At 40.7% G+C, this 20951-nt stretch overlaps 1 protein-coding gene across 2 annotated transcripts in view; it reads right to left on the bottom strand.

The window, feature by feature from the left end:
• The window catches only part of LOC124157175 (chitinase-like protein PB1E7.04c), a 42658-nt gene extending 21707 nt beyond the window's left edge, over positions 1-20951 (bottom strand). The window contains exon 1 of one of the 2 annotated variants that reach the window (XM_046531706.1): positions 20770-20951. In XM_046531706.1, the coding sequence (XP_046387662.1) occupies positions 20770-20792 (23 nt within the window). In that variant the 5' untranslated portion in view covers positions 20793-20951. Of the gene's footprint in view, positions 1-13514; positions 13745-20769 lie in introns of those variants that run through there. The other variant, XM_046531705.1, reaches the window with a different exon arrangement.

The following is a 20951-nucleotide window of genomic DNA, read 5'->3' as shown; positions in this document are numbered from 1 at the left end:
CAAATATGATAGTCAATTATAAACAAATAATTAAAATATGCATACTTTATAAATGAAAACCGTAACTTAAAAAATTCTCCATATAAAATAACGAAATAGATACATAATGCCCATCCAAACCGCAAACCAAGATTACTTACTTTATGAATGCAACTGATAAACTATAACGAAGCAAAATACACTGCCTCTATCTCCTTTACAAGAATAAATCGGAATAGACCATGGGAAAGTCTTCAATACGATTTGAATGCAATAAATTATCAAATAATTGCATGAATTTAATTTTCTGTCGTCATTAATTGACGGAAAATTACGGAAAACTATTTCCTATTTCCAGGAAAAGCACGAGGTTGCCTATGCTGGAAAGACGGGCATATGAAAACTTGGAAGTGAACGTAGAAGCTTATTTACAAAATAATAATAGGGCAAAATAATAAGTAACCCACATGGTAGAAAGCTTACTCAGCATTAACGAAGGAACCAAAAACCTATGATGAAACAGACCCTATCCCCAACAAGTACCCTAGCCCCTTAAAAGCAGTTTTATTCCCATGGAATAAAGGAATGACGTCGCGAGTAATAGGAAACTCAAGAGATTACGAAAGTGACGCCCATTTATTCCAGCATCGCATCTCCCCCTCCACCAAACTCGAAGCTTTTCAAAACAGCAGCACCCATGGCCAAAAGGCAAGCGGAGAGAGGGTCGGACCGTCTCGAGGGGCCCACTGGGGATTTTGAGGGAAGGTGAGGAGGGCACCTCGCAAGGAACTGCGACGCAAGCAGGCAAAGTGCCCCCCATCATCCACTACGCTTGAGAGGCCGTAAAAAGAGAATCGGACCTGAGATACATACATGGGAAAAGGACAGAAGTGAGGAGGTGCACGGTGGGAAGCTTTCGGGAGGGAGGGGAAGGACAGGGAATCTGCATAATGAAGAGAGGGGACCAGGGTTAGAGGGGCGGTGACCTGGGGGAGAGGGGCTGGTTGGTTGGATGGTCATACAAAGAACATGTGGCGACGAGGGATGAAGAAGGGGGTGGGTGGGGGAAACTGTAGGGGCTGCAGATGGAGCGGGTGGCCGTAAGGTTATAAAGGGGAAGCGCGGTGGAAATGAAGAGAAAGGGGAGATGGACGCGATTGGCTGCTGATTCGGGCACGGGCTATCGGTGATTCCGAACATGACAGGCTTTGTGCGATCAGTGGAAACCGTCGCCAATGTTTCGAGCTTTCGACTATGGGATGTTCCTTTTGGATATCGATATAAGGCTACGACAACTTGCGACGACTTTCGACGGTTGCTGACTAATGCATACACATCGTCGTGAATTTTCGAGTACAAAAAATCTATACGTTTGCACGTTCACTGCAGCACCATAGAATCTTTCTTCGTTCTGTTTACCCTGAGAAAAAGCTAGCAGGCGAAAAATAATTATTTTACGCTCCATTCAAATGGAAATAAAGTCTTACGGAACAATAACAGCTACTATTTAGGCTCTAATAACCAGTAATAAAATCTAACTCGCATCAAATGACAACCAAAAATCCTTAAAAAAACGTAGCACATTAAAAATCGATTCATCACTAGCTTTCACGATGGTGGCGTAATCAAGGGAGGTTTAAGCAAGATTGGGAATTTACCTTTCCAAAGCCAAAAATATAATCGATAACGCGGTATCATTAGCATTCATAATTTTAAGAGAATATTGAAACTGCTTCCCGTACTTACTTACATCACACACTATAGTTGACGTAAGTAGGAAGCGTAGTGATCATCACGGACGAAAACCTAAATCCCGCAATGAGGATCGTTTACGGACCCAAGTATTTTAGTTTATCATCTTCGACACTGGATATCAAGTTCGCCATCGAAATCGTGAGCATAGGTCCACCGATCAAGTCCACCCAAGGGGTGGAAGGCAGTGTAGCGGGGTTACAAGTAGGGTTCCCATAATGTGGGAGGCCCTCCGCTTGGCCCCACTTCCGAGGTGACGCAACATATGAGCGGTGCGTGTACTTGCTTCACGCTCGGTTCGGAACGCACGGCATCATCCCTCCCCCCAACGTCACCTGCGAAGTCCCTCCATCCGAAAGGGACGCCTCTTTCAAAACGGAACAGAGCGGAGGGGATGGATGATCTCGCCGAGGGACCATCATCTCGGCCATGATGGGAGGAAACTAGTTCCCATCGGGACACAACGAATCCGCCCGAGGAACTACGCGGTAGCGGAATGTGCGTGGACGAGTTGGAGCACGCGTGAAAGGTGGACCCAACGGTGAGAGGGACATCGCCAAAGACACTTACATAACATAATACGGGCATCATCAACGACTAAACAAATAACATACTCCCATATTCAGGTGAATTTTTTTTTCGGTGCGTATCCGATCCATAATTTTTATCTCCGTGCCTTCGCTGTCAACATCAAGCGCTTCTCTTTGTTTCGTCTTCTATTTGATTTATTTTACTTCTATTCAACGTCCATCACAACAAAAATAAAAATCGCCCAGGTCGCCACAATCGAAAATACAAACGTAAATACAAATGTTAGGTGAAATATAGAGAAAGAACACATGAAGTCGACACAGTGGTGGCGCGTAGACGGAATGATGGCCGAAAACGCATAGAAAACATTTCACTTTGACCACGCACCGAACCACGCACCTTCTGCTTCCCGAACAGCTACTCAGAATCGCCGAGCTACCGAGATTACTTCAAAAACCACTTTTCGGCGGTAGGTTTATGAAACCATATGTCATCAGACGAAGCCTGTACACACAGACATCAGCTTATAGTTCTCTCCATCACAGGACTCCTGTAATTCCTCTTGCTACCATAGCTCTCAGTAATCCCTGTCTCCAATTCACTCTTGACCTTCCTTTTTAATCAGGAAAGGAACATACAGATTACTGACGTCTGATGTGAGAGAGATTACACGAGAAAACGTTGCAGAATGACTTAACTGGATCAAGTAAGGAATGCCACGATCATATAGATTATGGAATAGGAAAAGGATACAGTCGACGAGGTAGAAAGGAAACTGATTTAGAAATATTAATAGAATAGATGATCCCAAATGACCCAAGAAAATATGGGATTGGAGGTCTCCATTAAATACTCCAATTGATCGTCAAAAACTAAGCTTCCCTCTATCTTAAAGGTAAAGGTACACACTTTACAAACTTACGCGGACAAATATTCAACAGAAAAACCTACTTGTGAAAACCACTGCGTTTTTATCACATAGTGAAATAGCTAACTCGCTTAGGGCTAAAGAATGAAAATAGGTGACCACCAAAGGTCCAGTACAATCTGAACCCTGATAAGTATGCTGTCACGGAAGAGGGGACAATTTTTAACTGGGACAAAATCAAATTTGACCGGAAATCTTCCAGATTTACGAGGGGAACCGAACCACATCTCCGTAGTGCAGAGAATGTGACACACGAGCGCGGAAGGAAGTCTGGTGGATTAAGTGCGTGATCAACGGACGAGACGCAGCGCTTGCGACGGAATCCGCAGAATACCTTTAGGAGGGATAACTCCTTGGGGTGGGGCGTGGGGGCGGGTCGCCAAAGGAACGATGTCGGCTCACGAGGGCAGAACGGCGACCCGCAGGTGGGGACCTCAGACCGGCGGGGGCAGGGCCAGAGAAGACGTTGGCCATCGGGGCTTAATCACCCTCAAATGAAAGGAGACACGCGCCGTTCCACAAGAGGAACCAAGCGTGCCGCTCGACTGCACCATAATCGTGGCACGTACCAAGATGACCGATGTCGCGGAGGGTAAAAATATATGAAAATACGAACGAAAAAAATCCTAAGGGTGCCTCTTCCATCCTTGACTGCGGCCTAATTACCAACCCCCCCCCCCCCTACTCCCTATTACCACGCCCCTCACCCCATCAGTTTGCCTCGTGCCCCGAACACTTTCTTCCAGGGCCCCACCGTAAGGAGGGACCCCCCTGCTGGAGCGTTTGCGAAGAATAAGGTGGAGGGACCGGATGCGCGACTTGTCTCGCGTAATCCGTTGTCTTCGGACATCTTCGGAGTTGAGAGGCAATGAGGGAGACGGTTAAGGGACGCTCAAGAGGCGGTTGGGCACGAGAACACCGGGCTCCTACGACTCAAGACGCGCAAAAAAAACTGAGAAATTACGCCGTAGAACGAGAGCCGGTTCAGGCCATGTATAAGAGGCAGGGCCACCTCAGAGTATTGGAAGACAAAATATATATATATATATATATATGACCCAATGCCAGTGAATGAAACCTTGTAACCGTCCGTAATCAGACATTAGCATCCGATTCGCTTTTATTATAAAAAACTGGATGTCACGAATACAGATACCAAAAACTAAAACCTGCTTGTGTAAAACTAAATTTAACACTAAACAAACCACGGAATATTGATATGCTACGTCAAAAACCAAATTTCCCTAGAACTAACAGAAAATAAGCAATCAGAATAAGATAACCTTACCTAGTTTGAGACGATTTGGCCACAATTTTCGACTTCAGTTTTACTTTATTTCTATGCGTAGCACCAAAGGAGAGAGTACCTAGGGGCCAAAGACGCAGTGGAAGCGTTGATTTTTTCGATTACACCAATCTGTTAAATACATGGCCTGAGAACCACGCCCCAATCTATACGCAATCAATCATCCATATTAACGTATTTTGGAAAACAAAACATGAAAGTGGCGTGAGATTTATGGGTAGGGCTGACGCAATAAAGAATGCAACAGCAATCCCAAGTGAACTTGAAACCTTAGTATCCGCAATGGCAGACCAGAGGATCTTATAGTTACACAGAACCGTTATTTCATGAAAGTTTCTCGCCTCTAGAGCAAGATTTAGTTACATGAGGCAAAGAATGCGCAGAGTTTATCTTTCCCAGAGCAACATCATGCAAATGATGCGAGCTCTAGTCGAGACAAGAGGTCGGTGTCGCCGCTTTACATGCGAGAGAAGATAACGACGTTTGCGTAACTCCATATCCCTAGTCTCAGTCTGACTCACTAGCGGAGAAATTAAAAAAAAATAAAAATAAAATTCCCAGTCAACTTAAGTTCCCACTCAACTCCCTCGAATTCGCGCCTCTTCCACGGAGTCACCGATCTCACCATCCAGATCATCTTCTCAACGCCTTGTTCTTTCTCGCTAACAACACAACAAAGACTGAACAACACAACGAAGCCTGAATCACACGACCACTTTTCCGTGTTGACTTAGAAAGAACGTCGTCAAATGCTAAGCAGTAATAGAAATAACGTTAACGAAAGGAATAAAAACTCGTGTATTCCAGGAGTATGTTGTGAGATGAAGCTAAGTTTTCCACCGGACCAAATGGTGCTCTTCTGCAACCATTTCGATACTAGATTTTTCGTATCGTCGATTTTTCAAAAAATATCAAGAAATTCATCAACTGGGAAACCCATACGGTTGGGAAGTTAATTATTTAACTTAAATATACAACGAAAAGGATAAGAAGACGACGAGTGCAGAATTCCGCTATCCATACGAGCAACATCCAATCGACTAAATACAAAATTGCATTGTATAGAACGTTATATAAAACGCAAAAACCTATTCGATTAAAATATATAGCTTTACTGGGCAACCGTCTCGTATTTAGGACTAGCCTTTCGCAGCCGAACGCAGCAGAAAAGACAGTGTATGGGTATAGTTCTATGGTACAGCAAATTATGACTGAAGCACTTGGGTGTGAATAAAGAAACCGGTATTATCACAGCAAGTGCACAGGCAAAAGTGCTAAATGGGTTTAAAATATACCGCTCTTTCGAGAAGAGTTACTACACGCGAGTACGACAAAAAATCTATCCTTGACTGAGGGCTGTTGACTTAAAAATTAACACCACGTACTCACGCTTTCCGCATAACTATGGGACCGCTAAGAGGTGTAAATATCCTGTCACTCTCCCACGATCGTGATGAAGTTAACCTGGTCCTCTTACATGTGACAAAGAACCCTAATATTTATCGAGGACGAATGAATGCGATCCCGTCTCCGAAACGAATCAAACAAGTCAAAGAATAAATTGAATCATCGAAAATATTCTTCCGAAATAAATTTAATTTGATTACTTTATTACAAATGATTGATTACGAATTCGTAAAAATAATCAGCACCACTTTTAATAGGTCGCCATGTAGAAATAATCAAACCTTACAATGAAAAACTTAAAAAATAGACATGAAACAGGATAAAATACAACCTATAAATATTTCCTGTCGGATCGTACAATACGGAAGAAATAAGGGAATTGGAACTCCACGAAACCCAGCTTCGTATCTTAACGTCATAGTATTAGTTTTGACTCCATTATCCCTAGCTATGCCCTTTTCAGTAAAGCCGCGAAACATTAAAAAAATATGTGCACAACAGTTTCGACTCCGCTGCTGAACACTTCCATATTGTAATATTATTTTCCTTATTCAGCAAACAAGGGGTCGCCACAAACTCCCTCACGACAACATGAATTTAATGGCCGGCTGTTTCATTACTACAAAGATTCACTGGGGAGTAATGCAGCGCTACGCCGGTGACACATTAGATATCCTATCCCCGAGACCTGAAAGAGCGAATTCTTTGCTGCCGCCTAACTCAAGGACTTCAACCTGAATAACCATCTCAACAACTTACAAACTGTTGACTGATAAAAAAATAAGATAAAACAGGTCCCGACACACTTTGCCTTAGATAACTTAATTTCGTCACCAATATGAAGAACAACTGGCAAGGTACTCGGAAAACAATTTTCTCGGAAATAAAAAAATGAATCACTTCGTAAGACGAGGCTAAGAAGAGGAAAAAACAGAAGCAATGGTACCCATATTCACACGGCTTCAAAGGTTGAATATCTTTGGGATAGAAAAAGACCCTTGGGAGGCGAGTGAGGTTAGCCGAGGATGTGAAAGAAACCAGCCACCCGTGATCAGTGCCAAATGACTCTTTTGAGAGAAGCTTCAGGGGAAAGGGCACTTTCAATGACAGAGCCCGGGCTCAATGTCAAGGATATTAGGGCCTTGATCCTTAGAAATAGCATTGGATAAGAAGGCGGTCTTATTCTAATGTCACAAACTGGGAATATTCCTCACGTGACGGAAGTGCATAACTGTATTTAAACGGAAATTTGAGGCGATTAAAGAAGCTAATTGTGGGGCTCACCGAGGTCCGTGGGACGATGGCTAAATTTGACATAAAAAAGACGTGGACAAAAAAAGAAATAGACAATAAGAACTGATATGAGGATTTTTTATCTTGTTATAAAAAAAATGGTACATATCACGGGTTAACAATGTATACCAATGTAACAATCGCGGAAAACTGCAATTGTCTTTGTTTAGAAATAAAAATGTCGCACAAAGAAGTATACTAAATAGAAAAATAATGTGAAATCAGATATTGTGAATGCACGGAATTTTACAAAAGGTGTCGCAGATCATAGAATGTGACACCATGTGCGACTGAAGATACAATTAATGACAATGACCCAGAATCAACAATCTGCAAATTAACTACTTGATAACAAAACTGACGAGGAACTATCCAGTAGATATTAGGCTGCTGAACTCCAACCCCAACAAAAAATCCATGGGACATTTACAATAAAACCCCAGTCGGAACATGGAAACGAACTCCCTAGCTACCACCTGTTGCAACACTCCAACAGAAGTCCATGTCAACCACGTGGATGCTGCGGACTTCACTCTCGAAGACATATTGAGTGAAATGTTTTGGCATAAAATCGCTTGTTCTTAAGGACTTAAATCTAATGGAAATAACTTTTTACAGCATAAAAGTACGAAAAGGAATCCTAAGACAACTGGATACAATATGATAGTTAAGATGACTCCTAAGTTGAAGAAATGCTCTTCAACAGCTGAGGCATTGACACCCAACCCAAAATTCCCCAAAGGTAACACGTGCTAATATATCCAAACCAAGAAAACCCTCCCAACATGAACAGCAAAATTCGAGATTCAAATAATACTATTTCAACGAAAGTATAACGGGAAAATAAGACTAATGGTAACCAAGATTGATCGTAGCGCTAATGGTTAAGGGCTTTCGGGAAGACATAAGATAAGATATCAAGAGGGAAACTTTTTCTAACTCATTAAAATAAATTGCTTCACGGAAATAAGAAAATTCAATCCCAATAATAAAAACGTAAACGCTACTGCCAATCTAACGATTCCAAGTTAAGGATAAAAAAATAAATAACTCGGCAACGATACAAAACTGAATGAAGAACTAAGACAGTATTTAATTAGACATTCATCAGGCCGTTACCCTAGTTGTTTTCAACGTCTAAGCAAGGAAACCACCCAGAAAAATCCACAGCGGAGGGTGACTCACAATGGCATATTCTATTCCACACCAGGTCCATTTCGCCAGCCACTAACCACTTGCTCAATCTGGCACTCAAAAAACTACAGCTGGGTGAGACGTGCTCGCGAAAATTCGAAAAATCCTCATTCAATTACGAACCGAAAAATAGCCGAGAGGGGAGAGAAAAAGAAATGGCTCGTCAAATAACCTTTCTCGATATGTCGACACTTTCAATGTATGTGTTAACTATTAAGTCATTACCTCTTCGAGTCCTTCACTCCATACGAGACTAAGTGGAATATAACCTCAGAGCGATTACGCCCTTATCGGAAACAATTTCTTGAATGATCAGAATTGATTTCATAGCATAACATATCGTACATTCTTATTTGCAAATTCTCCCATGATAATTTAGTGCATTAACGAACGTGAAAATCTCTTCAAAGCGTAAGGATATATCCGCTCGTAATCCATAATTACTTTATCTTAGGTAATAAAACTCCTTTCTCAAACGGATTGCGCCAGAGAGCACATCAATACGTCAATAATATCACTGAAATTCGATAATATATGGATCATTATTTTACTTAGATAGACACAAAAAAACGTTAGAAAAAATGCCTCAACTGAAATGAGCGCATTATTGAATGAGGTACCATCTTAAGGAAAATTGAAAACAGTGAAAGATATCTCATAACAACGAGGTGAAATATTTTCGATGGCCTCAGCCGCCCTCCTAAAGATTTGGCATCTCTGTAAATGAGGGTGTCGAGCAAATCAACTCAACCACCTGTTGGAAGGGGGAAAGGGAATCCACCGCTAGGCACCATGGCGCTTGATTAATTTTCCCTCGGCAACTATGGAAACGAACAACTTAAAATTTTGACAACTATCTCAGTGGCATACACTACGTAGATATATTGAGACCAATTTATAATAACGCTGGGGGATACAAATATATGGAAACCAACCAAACCAAAAGAGAAAAGTTCACGCACAGCGGAAGTAAAGAGTATTATAAGGCTATCAAAGATCATAAGCAATAAAAAAATAAATAAAGATAGTATGCCCACATTTGACGAACTCCTCAATTTAATACATTTAATAACAAAAAATGTTAATCCAATTGGCGGAACTTTCTTCAAGATTAAATGACAGGAAGTAAAATCTAGTGGAAAAACCTGCCATGGGTCGCCACCACTGAAAAAAAAGTCACCGATAAACAAGGTGAGGGGCAAAAAATTAAGGGACTTAAAATTCAACCCACGGGGAATCTTAACCCGGTGACAGGTATCCGTGGCACAAATGCGAAGCCATGGAAAAGGAGTGCAGGGGCAGGAACGGATCAATGCCTTCGAAACCCAGAGACTCCGCTGCCCAACCCTAAAACCAAGGGGTACACAGAGGCGGGCATTACCATGTATCAGGGTCACCGAGACCCTCGCTGACACTCCAACCCCAGGACGCGTAAAAGGGATGCGGATTGAACAGCAGAAAGGGGAAGTCGAGAGAGGGGGGGAGGGTTTCGAGGTTAGCGACACCGTGGTGGGGGTACGTTTTCGGCCCTTTATAAAAACGAGTGGGGTGAGGCAATGAGGAGGGGGAAACCCTAAGAAGGCTCTCACCATTGGGCGAGTTTTTCCCACGAGGGGAAAGAAGAACGCGGGGAGTGGTGTGGGGGCCGCGGTGAAACCCTGCCCGCACCACCTTGCCTGACCGGCCGACACCGCGTTCAAGACTCCTTGGGAGGCAGCTAGAGCGATGGGGATGGCGGAGGATCACACAAAGCCCATCGCAAGAGAGAGAGCACGAGGAATGAGGGGGGAGGATAGGATCAGCTGCCCCTGGACGATCCAAGGCGTGAGATATGCATTTCCCCTCCTCTCTCCAGTTGACTCACGGCCACACAAACCTGTAATCAGCGCGATCTTCGCCGATGCACCTTGATGATGGGAGGGGAAAAACCCCGAGCGATGGCATCCGCCCGACCAAATAGGTTGACTCTATTGGGACCCGTTCTATCACGAACACCAGGACGCCGAATGGATCAAGACAATAGGGGCGCATATTAATGGCCTTACATCTCCACGGGAAGCTCTCGACCGGGTTGACCTATGGGAGACACCTTTAAGGTCTAGAAAATTGATCGCCTAAGAGAGCATGGTTCCCGAAAGTCATCCCCCATACATCTGGTGTCTACTTCCTAAAATGGATTATACAATTACGCACGCCGAAGACGATTGTGTCGTATGCAATCCGCGGTATCGCTGAAGACCTACACTGCCAGGTCAACTTAAACGAGTGGAAGACTTTTCCGATACAGATTCATGAATCAACACAGACCTAGCGAGCATTGGCCTCAAATTTTACGGTTCAAAAAAGGATTTCTTAAATGAAAAAGTTCAGGAGGGGTAACTAAAGAAGTCATTGGAAATGATGACATCATTTCGAGAATCTTAAGGAGTGAAAATAACTTAAATTACCGTCTGAGAATTATAATTTTTGGCAAATATTTATGATGTAACGAGAGCCTAGGTCACCGTTTTCCTCACACAGATAAAATAATTCAAGTCATACTATCTTGAAATTGCAAATTTTCATTAACAGTGTATATAGAACCCCCAAGAAAAAATATTCTCCATTAGGTATGAGGGATATTACCTAACTCGATACTATCCCTCTGAAAAAAACAGGAACAATTTCATTTCCTAACCAGTTCGTCATCAATCTTTTCGCACCACAATACCTGATCAAAATTTCACCAGGTCAAAAAAGGAGAGAATAATTACCCACATTGGGCGACAGACCATGAGTAAAATAAAATTCCCCGTTGAGGAAAATTTTTAATAACAGGTCTTTTTTTAAGGCGAAACCCCCTAGTTATGCATAATCGACAGCAAAAAATAACTTTTTTGGCGGGTAAGAATTAGATTAAAAAACGATTTTTTTTGCCGTCCTCTTCTTAATATAGGAAAAAAGTATAAGCAAAAAACTATACAAATATTCACACTTTTTCTTACAACTGCAAAAATAGTGAACAATTTGCTAATGATAAAACAAAAAGTAAAACATCTTGATAACCACGCGGGATGATACCTTGTATATAAAAGATAAAAATTATTTATGACCATATAGGGTTAGACAATGAAACCGCGTGAAGAAATTCTACTACTAAAAAAATAAAAGTCTTCGAGTCCAAAGAAAAATTTATGTACTGCTGCAGCAAATGAAATTCTGGCATCGAAATCGACACACACAAGAGCCCTTTTCTTGCCAAATTTAGCAATCTCACCATAAATTCAATTTGATTTGTTTAATCCAAGCACCGAATTGACGATAGTAATCTAATGGAACGAATATGCGCAATTCCTTATACATAATTCAACTTAACCAGACCAGGTGCAAATGTTGAAACAGAGCCTATATGTATCACTGACCAGTTGGCTTTATCTCCAGTGCCACTAAGTGTTCGGGACTACATTGAATTGATTATGATACTTCTTTCACCATTGCTATTCATGGAAGCGAGAACACAGAGATAATAAAAACCCAGAATCATCGACTTCGAGGAGATAAGCACGAGGCGGCGAGACGCAAGGAATCGGAAGGCGATAGAAAATAATGCCAAGCGTAAATGACAAAAAACACACAAAAAAGGGCAAAGCCAGACCCACGGTCTCAACCGCACCAATAAAAAGATATAAAATAAAAACTGACCCAAAGCAATGATTTTAACCTAGTGAGTCAAAACGGAACGGGCAATGGGTCAAATGTTATCGGAAAGAAAACGAAACACGCTAGACCTTCTCAACGGAGTTTTGGTGGCTGCAGTGGAGCATGGTGAACTAGACCAACAAAAAAGATCATAATTTGACAAGATCCCGGCGTCAAGCCTGGAAGCTAGAAATGGCCTAGGACAATGTGTTTTTCGACTCTCCTAGACAAGAAAAACAACCTTAAAGGCTAATAACCTCCAACTTAGATTTAGAATTCAACAAGAAGTACGCACAGAACAAAACTAGATAAATAATCGCATTCGTTACTCAACTTATCTCTAAATATAGGCTACGTTATTAATGGAACATTAACAATGCAATTATGGGGCAATACATCATCTTTCCTGACGAAACTTGTCAAGTTTGTCTTTAAAAAAAAGTCTTAACGTTTAACAGTAATATTGACGAAGTTGAATCCGCATTCAGGAACAAATGAAATGTCTATTTAAGAGTAGCATATTTAAGTCATGTAAAAGAAAAATTAAATACAGATAAAGGGAACGCATAAATTGGGAAGATGAAATTGGTCTTTCTTAGAAAGGAAATGAAAAGATCAAAAACGTCAACAAAGATGGAAATAAGTACAAAATTCACAATTTCACATTTACTCTTCACCATTCATACATATTCTTTGCGGTTTTCATTACTACTAGCACACTTTACAATCGGGTACCAAAAAATGAAAGGAGGCAAATTGAGTGACATAAGATGCAAATACTTCAGAGATCCTTTCAAAATTTTTATGCCTCACACGATAACTACAAATTCAATCCACCCGATGCAAAAATGTCTACTCTCAGTAAACGTTATGAGATACGACAGAAAAGTAATAGTTCTTTATACTCATGACAAAAAGTACACATTTGAAATGCACCACTCACAAAATTAAAGTGGAATGCTGACACAGCTTCAGTGAAACAACACATAAGCACTTTAGACAAAAATTAAAATGTTAACACACGATGCATTCCGAAGACTCGAAGAAACGACACTCTACGACTGAGACGCTTATAGAACTTTCCACCAATATTCCGAGAATGAAATGAAGAAGTGAATAATGAAACTGGCGCTGTGAAACAGAATACTCAAGACCATTTGGAAAAAAAACTATAAGGGTGAGGGTGACAACTACGACAATTTAATGAAAAAAACGTGGTGAAAAACCGACAAATGACGATCGCCTCGTGTCCGACCTTCCATATGCTTTAGGGACCCTATCAGTAATCCTTAAACGTTATACTTCAAACAGCAGGGAATCAGCTATTGCAGAGAGAAAACAGCACAGCATTACAAAGACAAATGCCGTTCACGAGATAAACCTTGCATTCCCACTAGAACAACACGTGCAGCCGAGTGCCCAAGACCAAAAAATCATCGAACTTACGCCTCTCCGCCGCCTGGAACATAACCATACGAGCCGCAACATGAGCCGGGAAACTCCATGCCGGGCGGCCAATGCCAGGGCATGGAATCGGCAAACGCCGGCACCCGGCCACAATTACTATCACAGGACGCCACAATGATAATAGAATCCTAGAGCACAGTCTTAAACGAGGAGTACACAGGGAGAGGCGCATGCGATGGTAGCACCGAGGCCAAAGAGGGACTGACTGACACGGGGGGGCCTCACCACCCCTGGGGGCCGGTGTGGGAACTTGGCGGAAGTAGTGCGGCTGGGCCGGGGCGGGGGGGAGGGGAAAGAGCAGATGCAAGAGACGCTCGGAGTAAGTGTTCCCAGGCGATCGAGGGGGCCGATGAGTCGCCGAAAAACTGGCGATGATCGCCAACGGGGGCGGCCAGGGAATGAAACGAGCCCAGTCCTGCTCGAGAGACAAATCTCCAATGACGACAATCAATAGTCTCGCGAATTAATTAACAGCATCACCTCATGACGTGATCAATCTTCATTCCATGCCAAACGCTGGTGATACAACTATCGTTTTTACTCCTGCACTGCTGAGTCTAATAACACGAAATGAGAGAGGACGAATCGTAGAGAAATAGTTGAAAAGCGACTTCTTATTGGGCCAAATTGATTGAAAAAGAGTCCAGTGCGTCGTCACTGGAGGATCATGTTTGTTTTAAGTAATTTACCTCTCGACGTCGTAAGGGCTATAATTTTCCCTTCAAACTACTACTTTTTCTGAACAGTTTCGACATACGGCCATTAGAAAGGATTTGACTTCATTGACGATGTTTCCTTACGAAACTATGGAAGGAAAAAACAGTACGCAGTGAATATGTAGACGCGTCTTGAGGCCGATAGTCAGCTCCAAAACGAAACCCCATCTTCCAAATTGCAAGCCTACAAAACGTTTCGATAGTAGAAACCAATAATGGGAGCTAAATAAAGCAATTTCAGTTTTTATCCACGAATTTATATCGCCTTTGAGGGCAAGTGACGACACTTTCCTGCCCAACACTTTCTAAACGCAGTAGTGAGGCGAATAATAAGGAAATTAATTGTCTTCCGGGGCAAAGAAAAGAATTTTAAGCCGTACGATTTATACATTGAATTGGCTACATTCAACTCTGGAATTAATTGAAAAAACTTGAAGCGATCATTCTTATGGCCTTCCGAAAACTACCAAATCCACCTTGAAGAAACATTTTATCATGACTAAATAAAACACACGTCATGCGGTAATAATACTCGGTTAATTAGAAAAACAAGCCAAACGACGAAACATCGAAGAAACTAACGTAAGCCCAAAGCACAAGGTTGCGCGAAATTGTCCACGTCCATCTCACAAACTACTAGTGACCGAATTCGCGCTTCGGGAATTCATCCAGAATAGATCTCATTACAGGGATATTATGCCCCGAGAACTGGAGATTCCGGTGGTGTGCAGCAGAGAAGACTTTAAAACCACCACTTCCATTCCAATACGCGACCCCCCGCAGGGCGGTGTGTCGACCCATACGGGAAGGCGCCTCTTCCGGACGAATTGCAGACGGACGAGGGTAAGATAGGGGTGAGGAGAAATGACGGAAGGAAGGAAGGAGACGAGTTCCCCACGTGCTGCGGAACGGAAGGAGAGGAGGGAAGAGAAGGCGAAGAGATGGGCGCAGTAGAGAGAGGGGAAGCCAGGTGTCTCACACAGCCGGCTCTGCTGCGGTGCGGTGAGGTGGCGTCGGGGGCAAGGAACGGTGGACAGAAGGGGGAATGGGGCAAAGGAGAGGAGGAGGGGGGAAACAGAAGGATGTAAAGGGACGAAGGGGAGAAGAGGAAGAAGAAGAGTGGAGGGATATCGGTGAAGGAATGAGTGCAGCCAGGTGGGAGGGGTTGGGGGGAGGGCAAAAGTGTCTGCGGCCGACTCCTGGTAAGGAGGCCTCTGGGGGAATGAAGGTTGGCTAGTGAGAGGGCATTCGTAGAACATGGAAAGCGAAAAACGGGGCCCAGGATAGCTGCGCGGATTCAGGATTGGCACCTACCACAGTTCTTATAAACAACAAGGTGGGCCAATCCCATGCAAAAAAATGAGCCCGTTCTAATCCCGTGTGGAATCCTACCAGCATCAATGAACCCAGTAGTAACAACCCACAACGATCACATATATAACAAGATAGGCTTCAACGAAATGTTATGATAATCGCTCACTTAAGAGTTGCAATCCGAACATTACTTTGGATTGGTGAGGGAAGAGCCCACTCCAGACTAAGCCACAGGTGTATGAAATTCACGCAAGTTAGATAGTTCCTCTTCCTTCGAGGATTTCTTTTGGGGTGCCGGAAGGCTTCAATCTGGATTTGAACCTGAGCCACTTCTTTTATGGTCAATACCACCATGTGGTGAACCAGCAGCCACACACTCAACCCACTAGGCTATCACACACTCCAAGGAGCATTTTTCCAATAAGACCTCTTTTATATTATACATATATACCACAATTAGGACCCAGGTTTGGTGAGACAGTACAAAAGACAATGAAAGACAAAATAAAAAAACACTGACACAGCTAAAATTTCGGTGGCACTACCACCTCCCTCAGACTTAGGAGCAAGAGTAATGGAAAAGGATGAAGGAGAGATGAAAAACCAACAAATGACGATCGCCTCATGTCCGACCTTTCATATGCTTCAGGGACCCTATCAGTAATGCTTACACGTTATACTTTAAACAGCAGGGAATCGGCTATCGTAGGGAGAAAACAGCACAACATTACAAAGATACAGGCTGTTCCCGAGATAAACCTTGCATTCCCAATAGAACAACACATACAGGCGGGGGAGAGAAACACAATCAATTTTCCACATTGATTTCTCTATAAAATTCTTTGGTTAAGTTCTTGAGGGTTAAACAAATTATTAAATAGCTTGCATAGCAATTTCGTTGCTTTTTTGTTGAGCTACCTAATCACATATGCACACTATGACAACTACTAATGGACAAAAATTCTGACACTGTACTTATGCCTTTTAGGAAGCTTTATAAAAAATATCAAAAAGTAGGCCAGGCAAGTTTTTTTCATATTTTTACCGAACTCAGAAAAACTTATAATATTTTAAAGAACATTTTTACAATGAATGCACAGGAAAATCAAAAATCAAGTAGTGTTATTATCATGCCAGTCAAATTAACCTACAGCTGTCTGCTGCCTGCTAAACTAGACGAAACTTCTGCATGGATTGAGTTGCCAACCACTAGTGTACACCAATACATGGATAAAGGGCACACTTATGTAGGAGAGCATATGTATAATTATGATAGGAGATACACACCAGGCTATTTACCCACTAACTAAATCGACCCCAATGTTGGTATGGTATGGAGAGTTCAGGTTAAAAATCACCCAAGACCAAGGCACAGGCATGCAAATTTCACTCATTCATGGTAGGGGGGCAACTTCTTTCCCTGGGCTACACATCATACTCTGACATGCACAGTATGAAGAATTTTTTATTTCGTCAGTGTGTCCGAAGACTCAAGATGTATGTGAAACACACAGTACAGATTCACATCCATTATCTAGATTACATGAGACATAATGTGTATGCAGGATTTAGGCATATTTCAAGTATATATAATGAAAGAGAGTGGACCATATGAGGAACTTTGGAAATAAACAGCCTCCTTCAGGTAATCAACACATACCCAATTGGTTCTAACCACCAAATATTATCTATCACTCCTCAAAGGCCCTCAAATTAAGCAACATAGACTAAGTGAATTTTATAAAAAATTCTGGGCTAGATCCATTATCTTATGAGAGGTATGCAATATTCAGTAGCATTAACAACATAAATAGGTTTTATAAGAAACAAACAATGTGCGAATACAATTCAACCGATTCCATTTTCTTACATGTAGCTGGTAAGGGATCAAGAAAGTTGTAATTGATTTTAAAAGAAATGCTGGCATGTAAACAATTGAAGTTTTATATTTGTATGTAAACAAGGAAAGAAACTATTTATATTAATTGCTTTCATTCATATGCACCTCCAAATGCTCTGTCCTTGATGTCTTGAACACAAGGAAACAACATAGACAATAAAAAAAATATTTCAAACGTGACTCTTGCAATGAAAGCGCACATCTACTCAATTAATTTAGATTACATTTTCATGGATTTCTTGTTTCGCCACGTTTACATGGTTCTACAGAACTAGTAAAATCATAGATGGTAGTTCTCCCGTGGCAGGGGTATTCATTTCAAACCCAAAGGCTTTAGGTACATTTTGGTAGGTCTATTTAAGAGGTAAAACTTTCCATAATAATATTCATTCGTTTTATTGATTAATATTCCATGATTTTCATTAATAAAAATTAAATTCCATGTAACTTGCTCATTAAGTCAAAAATTATAAGCAAAAGTACTAAAAAAAACTGACAGAAATTAGTTAAATTCTCCTATAGTTAACGTAGACAAATAAAGGTCTATGTTACTTAAGGACAAAAAATTAAATTTAGATAAATGAAAGAACAATATTAAATCACGAGGGCATATTTGATCCCTTATAACACATTAGCCAAATTAGTAGGAGCAGTATATGAAAATAAGTAGAGATGTTTTAGACAATCATTTAGTCAGTACTATCATCCATAATATTACAGATCAATTGATTTTGGACTGAATAGGTTGAAAAAAAAAGTCAGCAGGATTGATTCCCCTCACAGGGATTCTAATGCATTAGTCCCTGAAGCTACATTACCAGTAGTTGCCTCACTTTTATATCTTCTAAAATAATTTAACAAGCCTTAACTGGTAACTAAGCGACTGAGAACATAAACTGTCGTTCAATTCAGCCCACAAAAATAAACTGAAAATTATTTTTCGATGCCAATTAAAGGTAGTGCAAAGATGGTGGGAGCTAAATGAACATTGGATGCACACCATAAGGACGCAGATTCTTCACATTAAAAAATTCATGATACTATTCTTGTACTAATTATATGTTAGATAAATTCCACGAATATTTGTGAAAACATAGAAAACAGTTGTGCCACAAAAATTTCATTACATTTGTGGGACACCCAACACAGACTACCCGAGTTCTGAAAAGGAAATTTTTTGTGTACACCGACATTTTATAACAACAAAGCAAGCAAAATGCCTTGAATTTTATTTTTGCAGGTGGTGGGTCACATGTTTAGGATCTTTAGAAAAAAAATAACCTTGATGAATGCAATGCCTTCGGGCAAAAGTTGATGTTGTGGATGTAAAATGTCCTAAAATCTTATGAAACATTTGAGTCTGAGGAATTTTTATAAATTTGAGGAAATTTTAAATCACTATTTAGATACCTCATGAATATTATGGTGAAATAGAAAATTTTTCAATGAATTGGATGAAAAATGAGACTGAGACAACTCATTCTCCTCTGGAGAAGTGCCCTCACAAACCACATCCATTGTAAAATGGCAGTTGCAACCTTACTTCAAATGGTCATGAAAAATAAACTAGTAGAGATAGCCAAGAAAAATGTTACATGGTTCCATTCCTTCATGGAAGGATGAAAATTGCTATCCAAATACAAGCTCCATGAATGAACTAAATGAATGGACATTGAATAACCCTCGTACAATTATTTCCAATAGATTCTTGATGATCAAAAAAATTAGGGAATTAGCAAGTTAGCATGCATTCTTGAAAATAACATATACTCATCTCACTACAAGGAATAAACACAAACTAAAAAACTACCATTTGATCACATGAAATACGTCACTTAAAACATAACAAATATTTCTCTGCCATAAAACATATCCCACAATCAAATAATTTAAATAAATATAGCATGCATTAATAAAGAGAATAACTTCTATTTAATATAGTTACAAGTGGTTGAAATACAAATGAGATACAACCGCCAAGTAGTGCCTCACTTGGTTTCACAGCTGGACAAAAAATTACTTCCAAGTAAATCAAATACAGTCCTCAATCCCTCCAGCAATAAAGAAAAGTTTTCACCAAAGTCAGTTCCCACATGCTAAATGATTTACACAAGTCACTTAAAATGCACGCTTTACAACTTTAGAGTTTAGGAAAAAGAACCAAGAGCCAATTTTCCAGCTCAAATTCATGCATCTGTGACTCATTATTAATGCCTAAATGTCTTATAATTTTTAAGGCAATTGTAACTAACACAAAGTAAATTCACACAAAACCATATTCCTTCAGTACCAGCACGAAAAAAACCAAAATATTTATCTGTAAAATAACTATATGGTGTTTCTAAAATACATAGGTATAGCATTAAAAGTATTAAAAATACACCAAAACGAGCATGATAACCGTTTCAGAATTCCATCATAACGCAAAATAATAAATTGTGATCCCGAGTAGCAATGCAACACCCACCCTAATAAGCAAAAGACTAATTTAAATATTGGTAACACTAATTTAAACCAGAACAAGGAGTTACGATTCGGATATTCTCCGACTAAAACTGGCCTCCAGAATAACACAACAAATATCAGAGCAACATCGAAACTTGACAAAACCATTTCTTCCAAGTACATGTATTAATATTAAAGAAAACATAATATGACAATGGAAATTTGAAAAAGCACGACTCAGTGCCCTAATACAAAAAAGTAAGTAATCGGCGTTAGAATAAAATAGAAGCTCTCAGGAAATATGGACCGAAGTGAAAGCCATTGTTGACTCCCAGAATTTTTTCTCATCGAGTAAATTTAAGAGTGGGCATGAAAATTTTCACCGGAAATATAGTATCATCATACCACAAAAAAAAAATAGGCAATCTCCACGATTCCACAAAATTTATATTATGGTGTTTTGTGGGTGTGATGTTATTCCACCCGAAGAGGAAAATATTAAGAACAATGCACAAATGATGAAAGCATACTAGAGAAATACTACAACAAACTAATGCATTAACTCAATATTCCCTATCCAAATGAATCAAAATACTAACAATCCACCGGAACAAATATCGTAAATGACGTAAAAATGTAAATATTGAGGCATTCATTCTAATTATATGCATTCAGAGGATCATCCAAATAAGAAAATACATAATAAAACGAACTTCCATTCGGCCAGGGACATAAATATCTAACTTTGGGACACCAATACATGTTGACAAACTTTCATCCGGTTCACAACATTGAGAGGGCAACAGATGCTAGTCGTCTGTATGTGCATGCATTTCAGCATTCATCAAACATAACATACCTGACATTAAGGTGTCCCTGCATACTGGTCACATCGTCATCGCCTGGTTTTCGATAATTTCTTGATCATTGACGAAGATGCCCAGGCCCCGATATATCATATATTTCACACAATAATCAAATTCCCCTATCACTAGTTTCTTGACAAGCTGCAAACATTCAAGATGGCGCTTGTATTTGCGC

This window comes from Ischnura elegans, chromosome 4, assembly GCF_921293095.1.
Source record: "Ischnura elegans chromosome 4, ioIscEleg1.1, whole genome shotgun sequence".
NCBI classification, from domain to species: Eukaryota; Metazoa; Arthropoda; class Insecta; order Odonata; family Coenagrionidae; genus Ischnura; species Ischnura elegans.
This window is presented reverse-complemented; position numbering and strand designations above follow the sequence as displayed.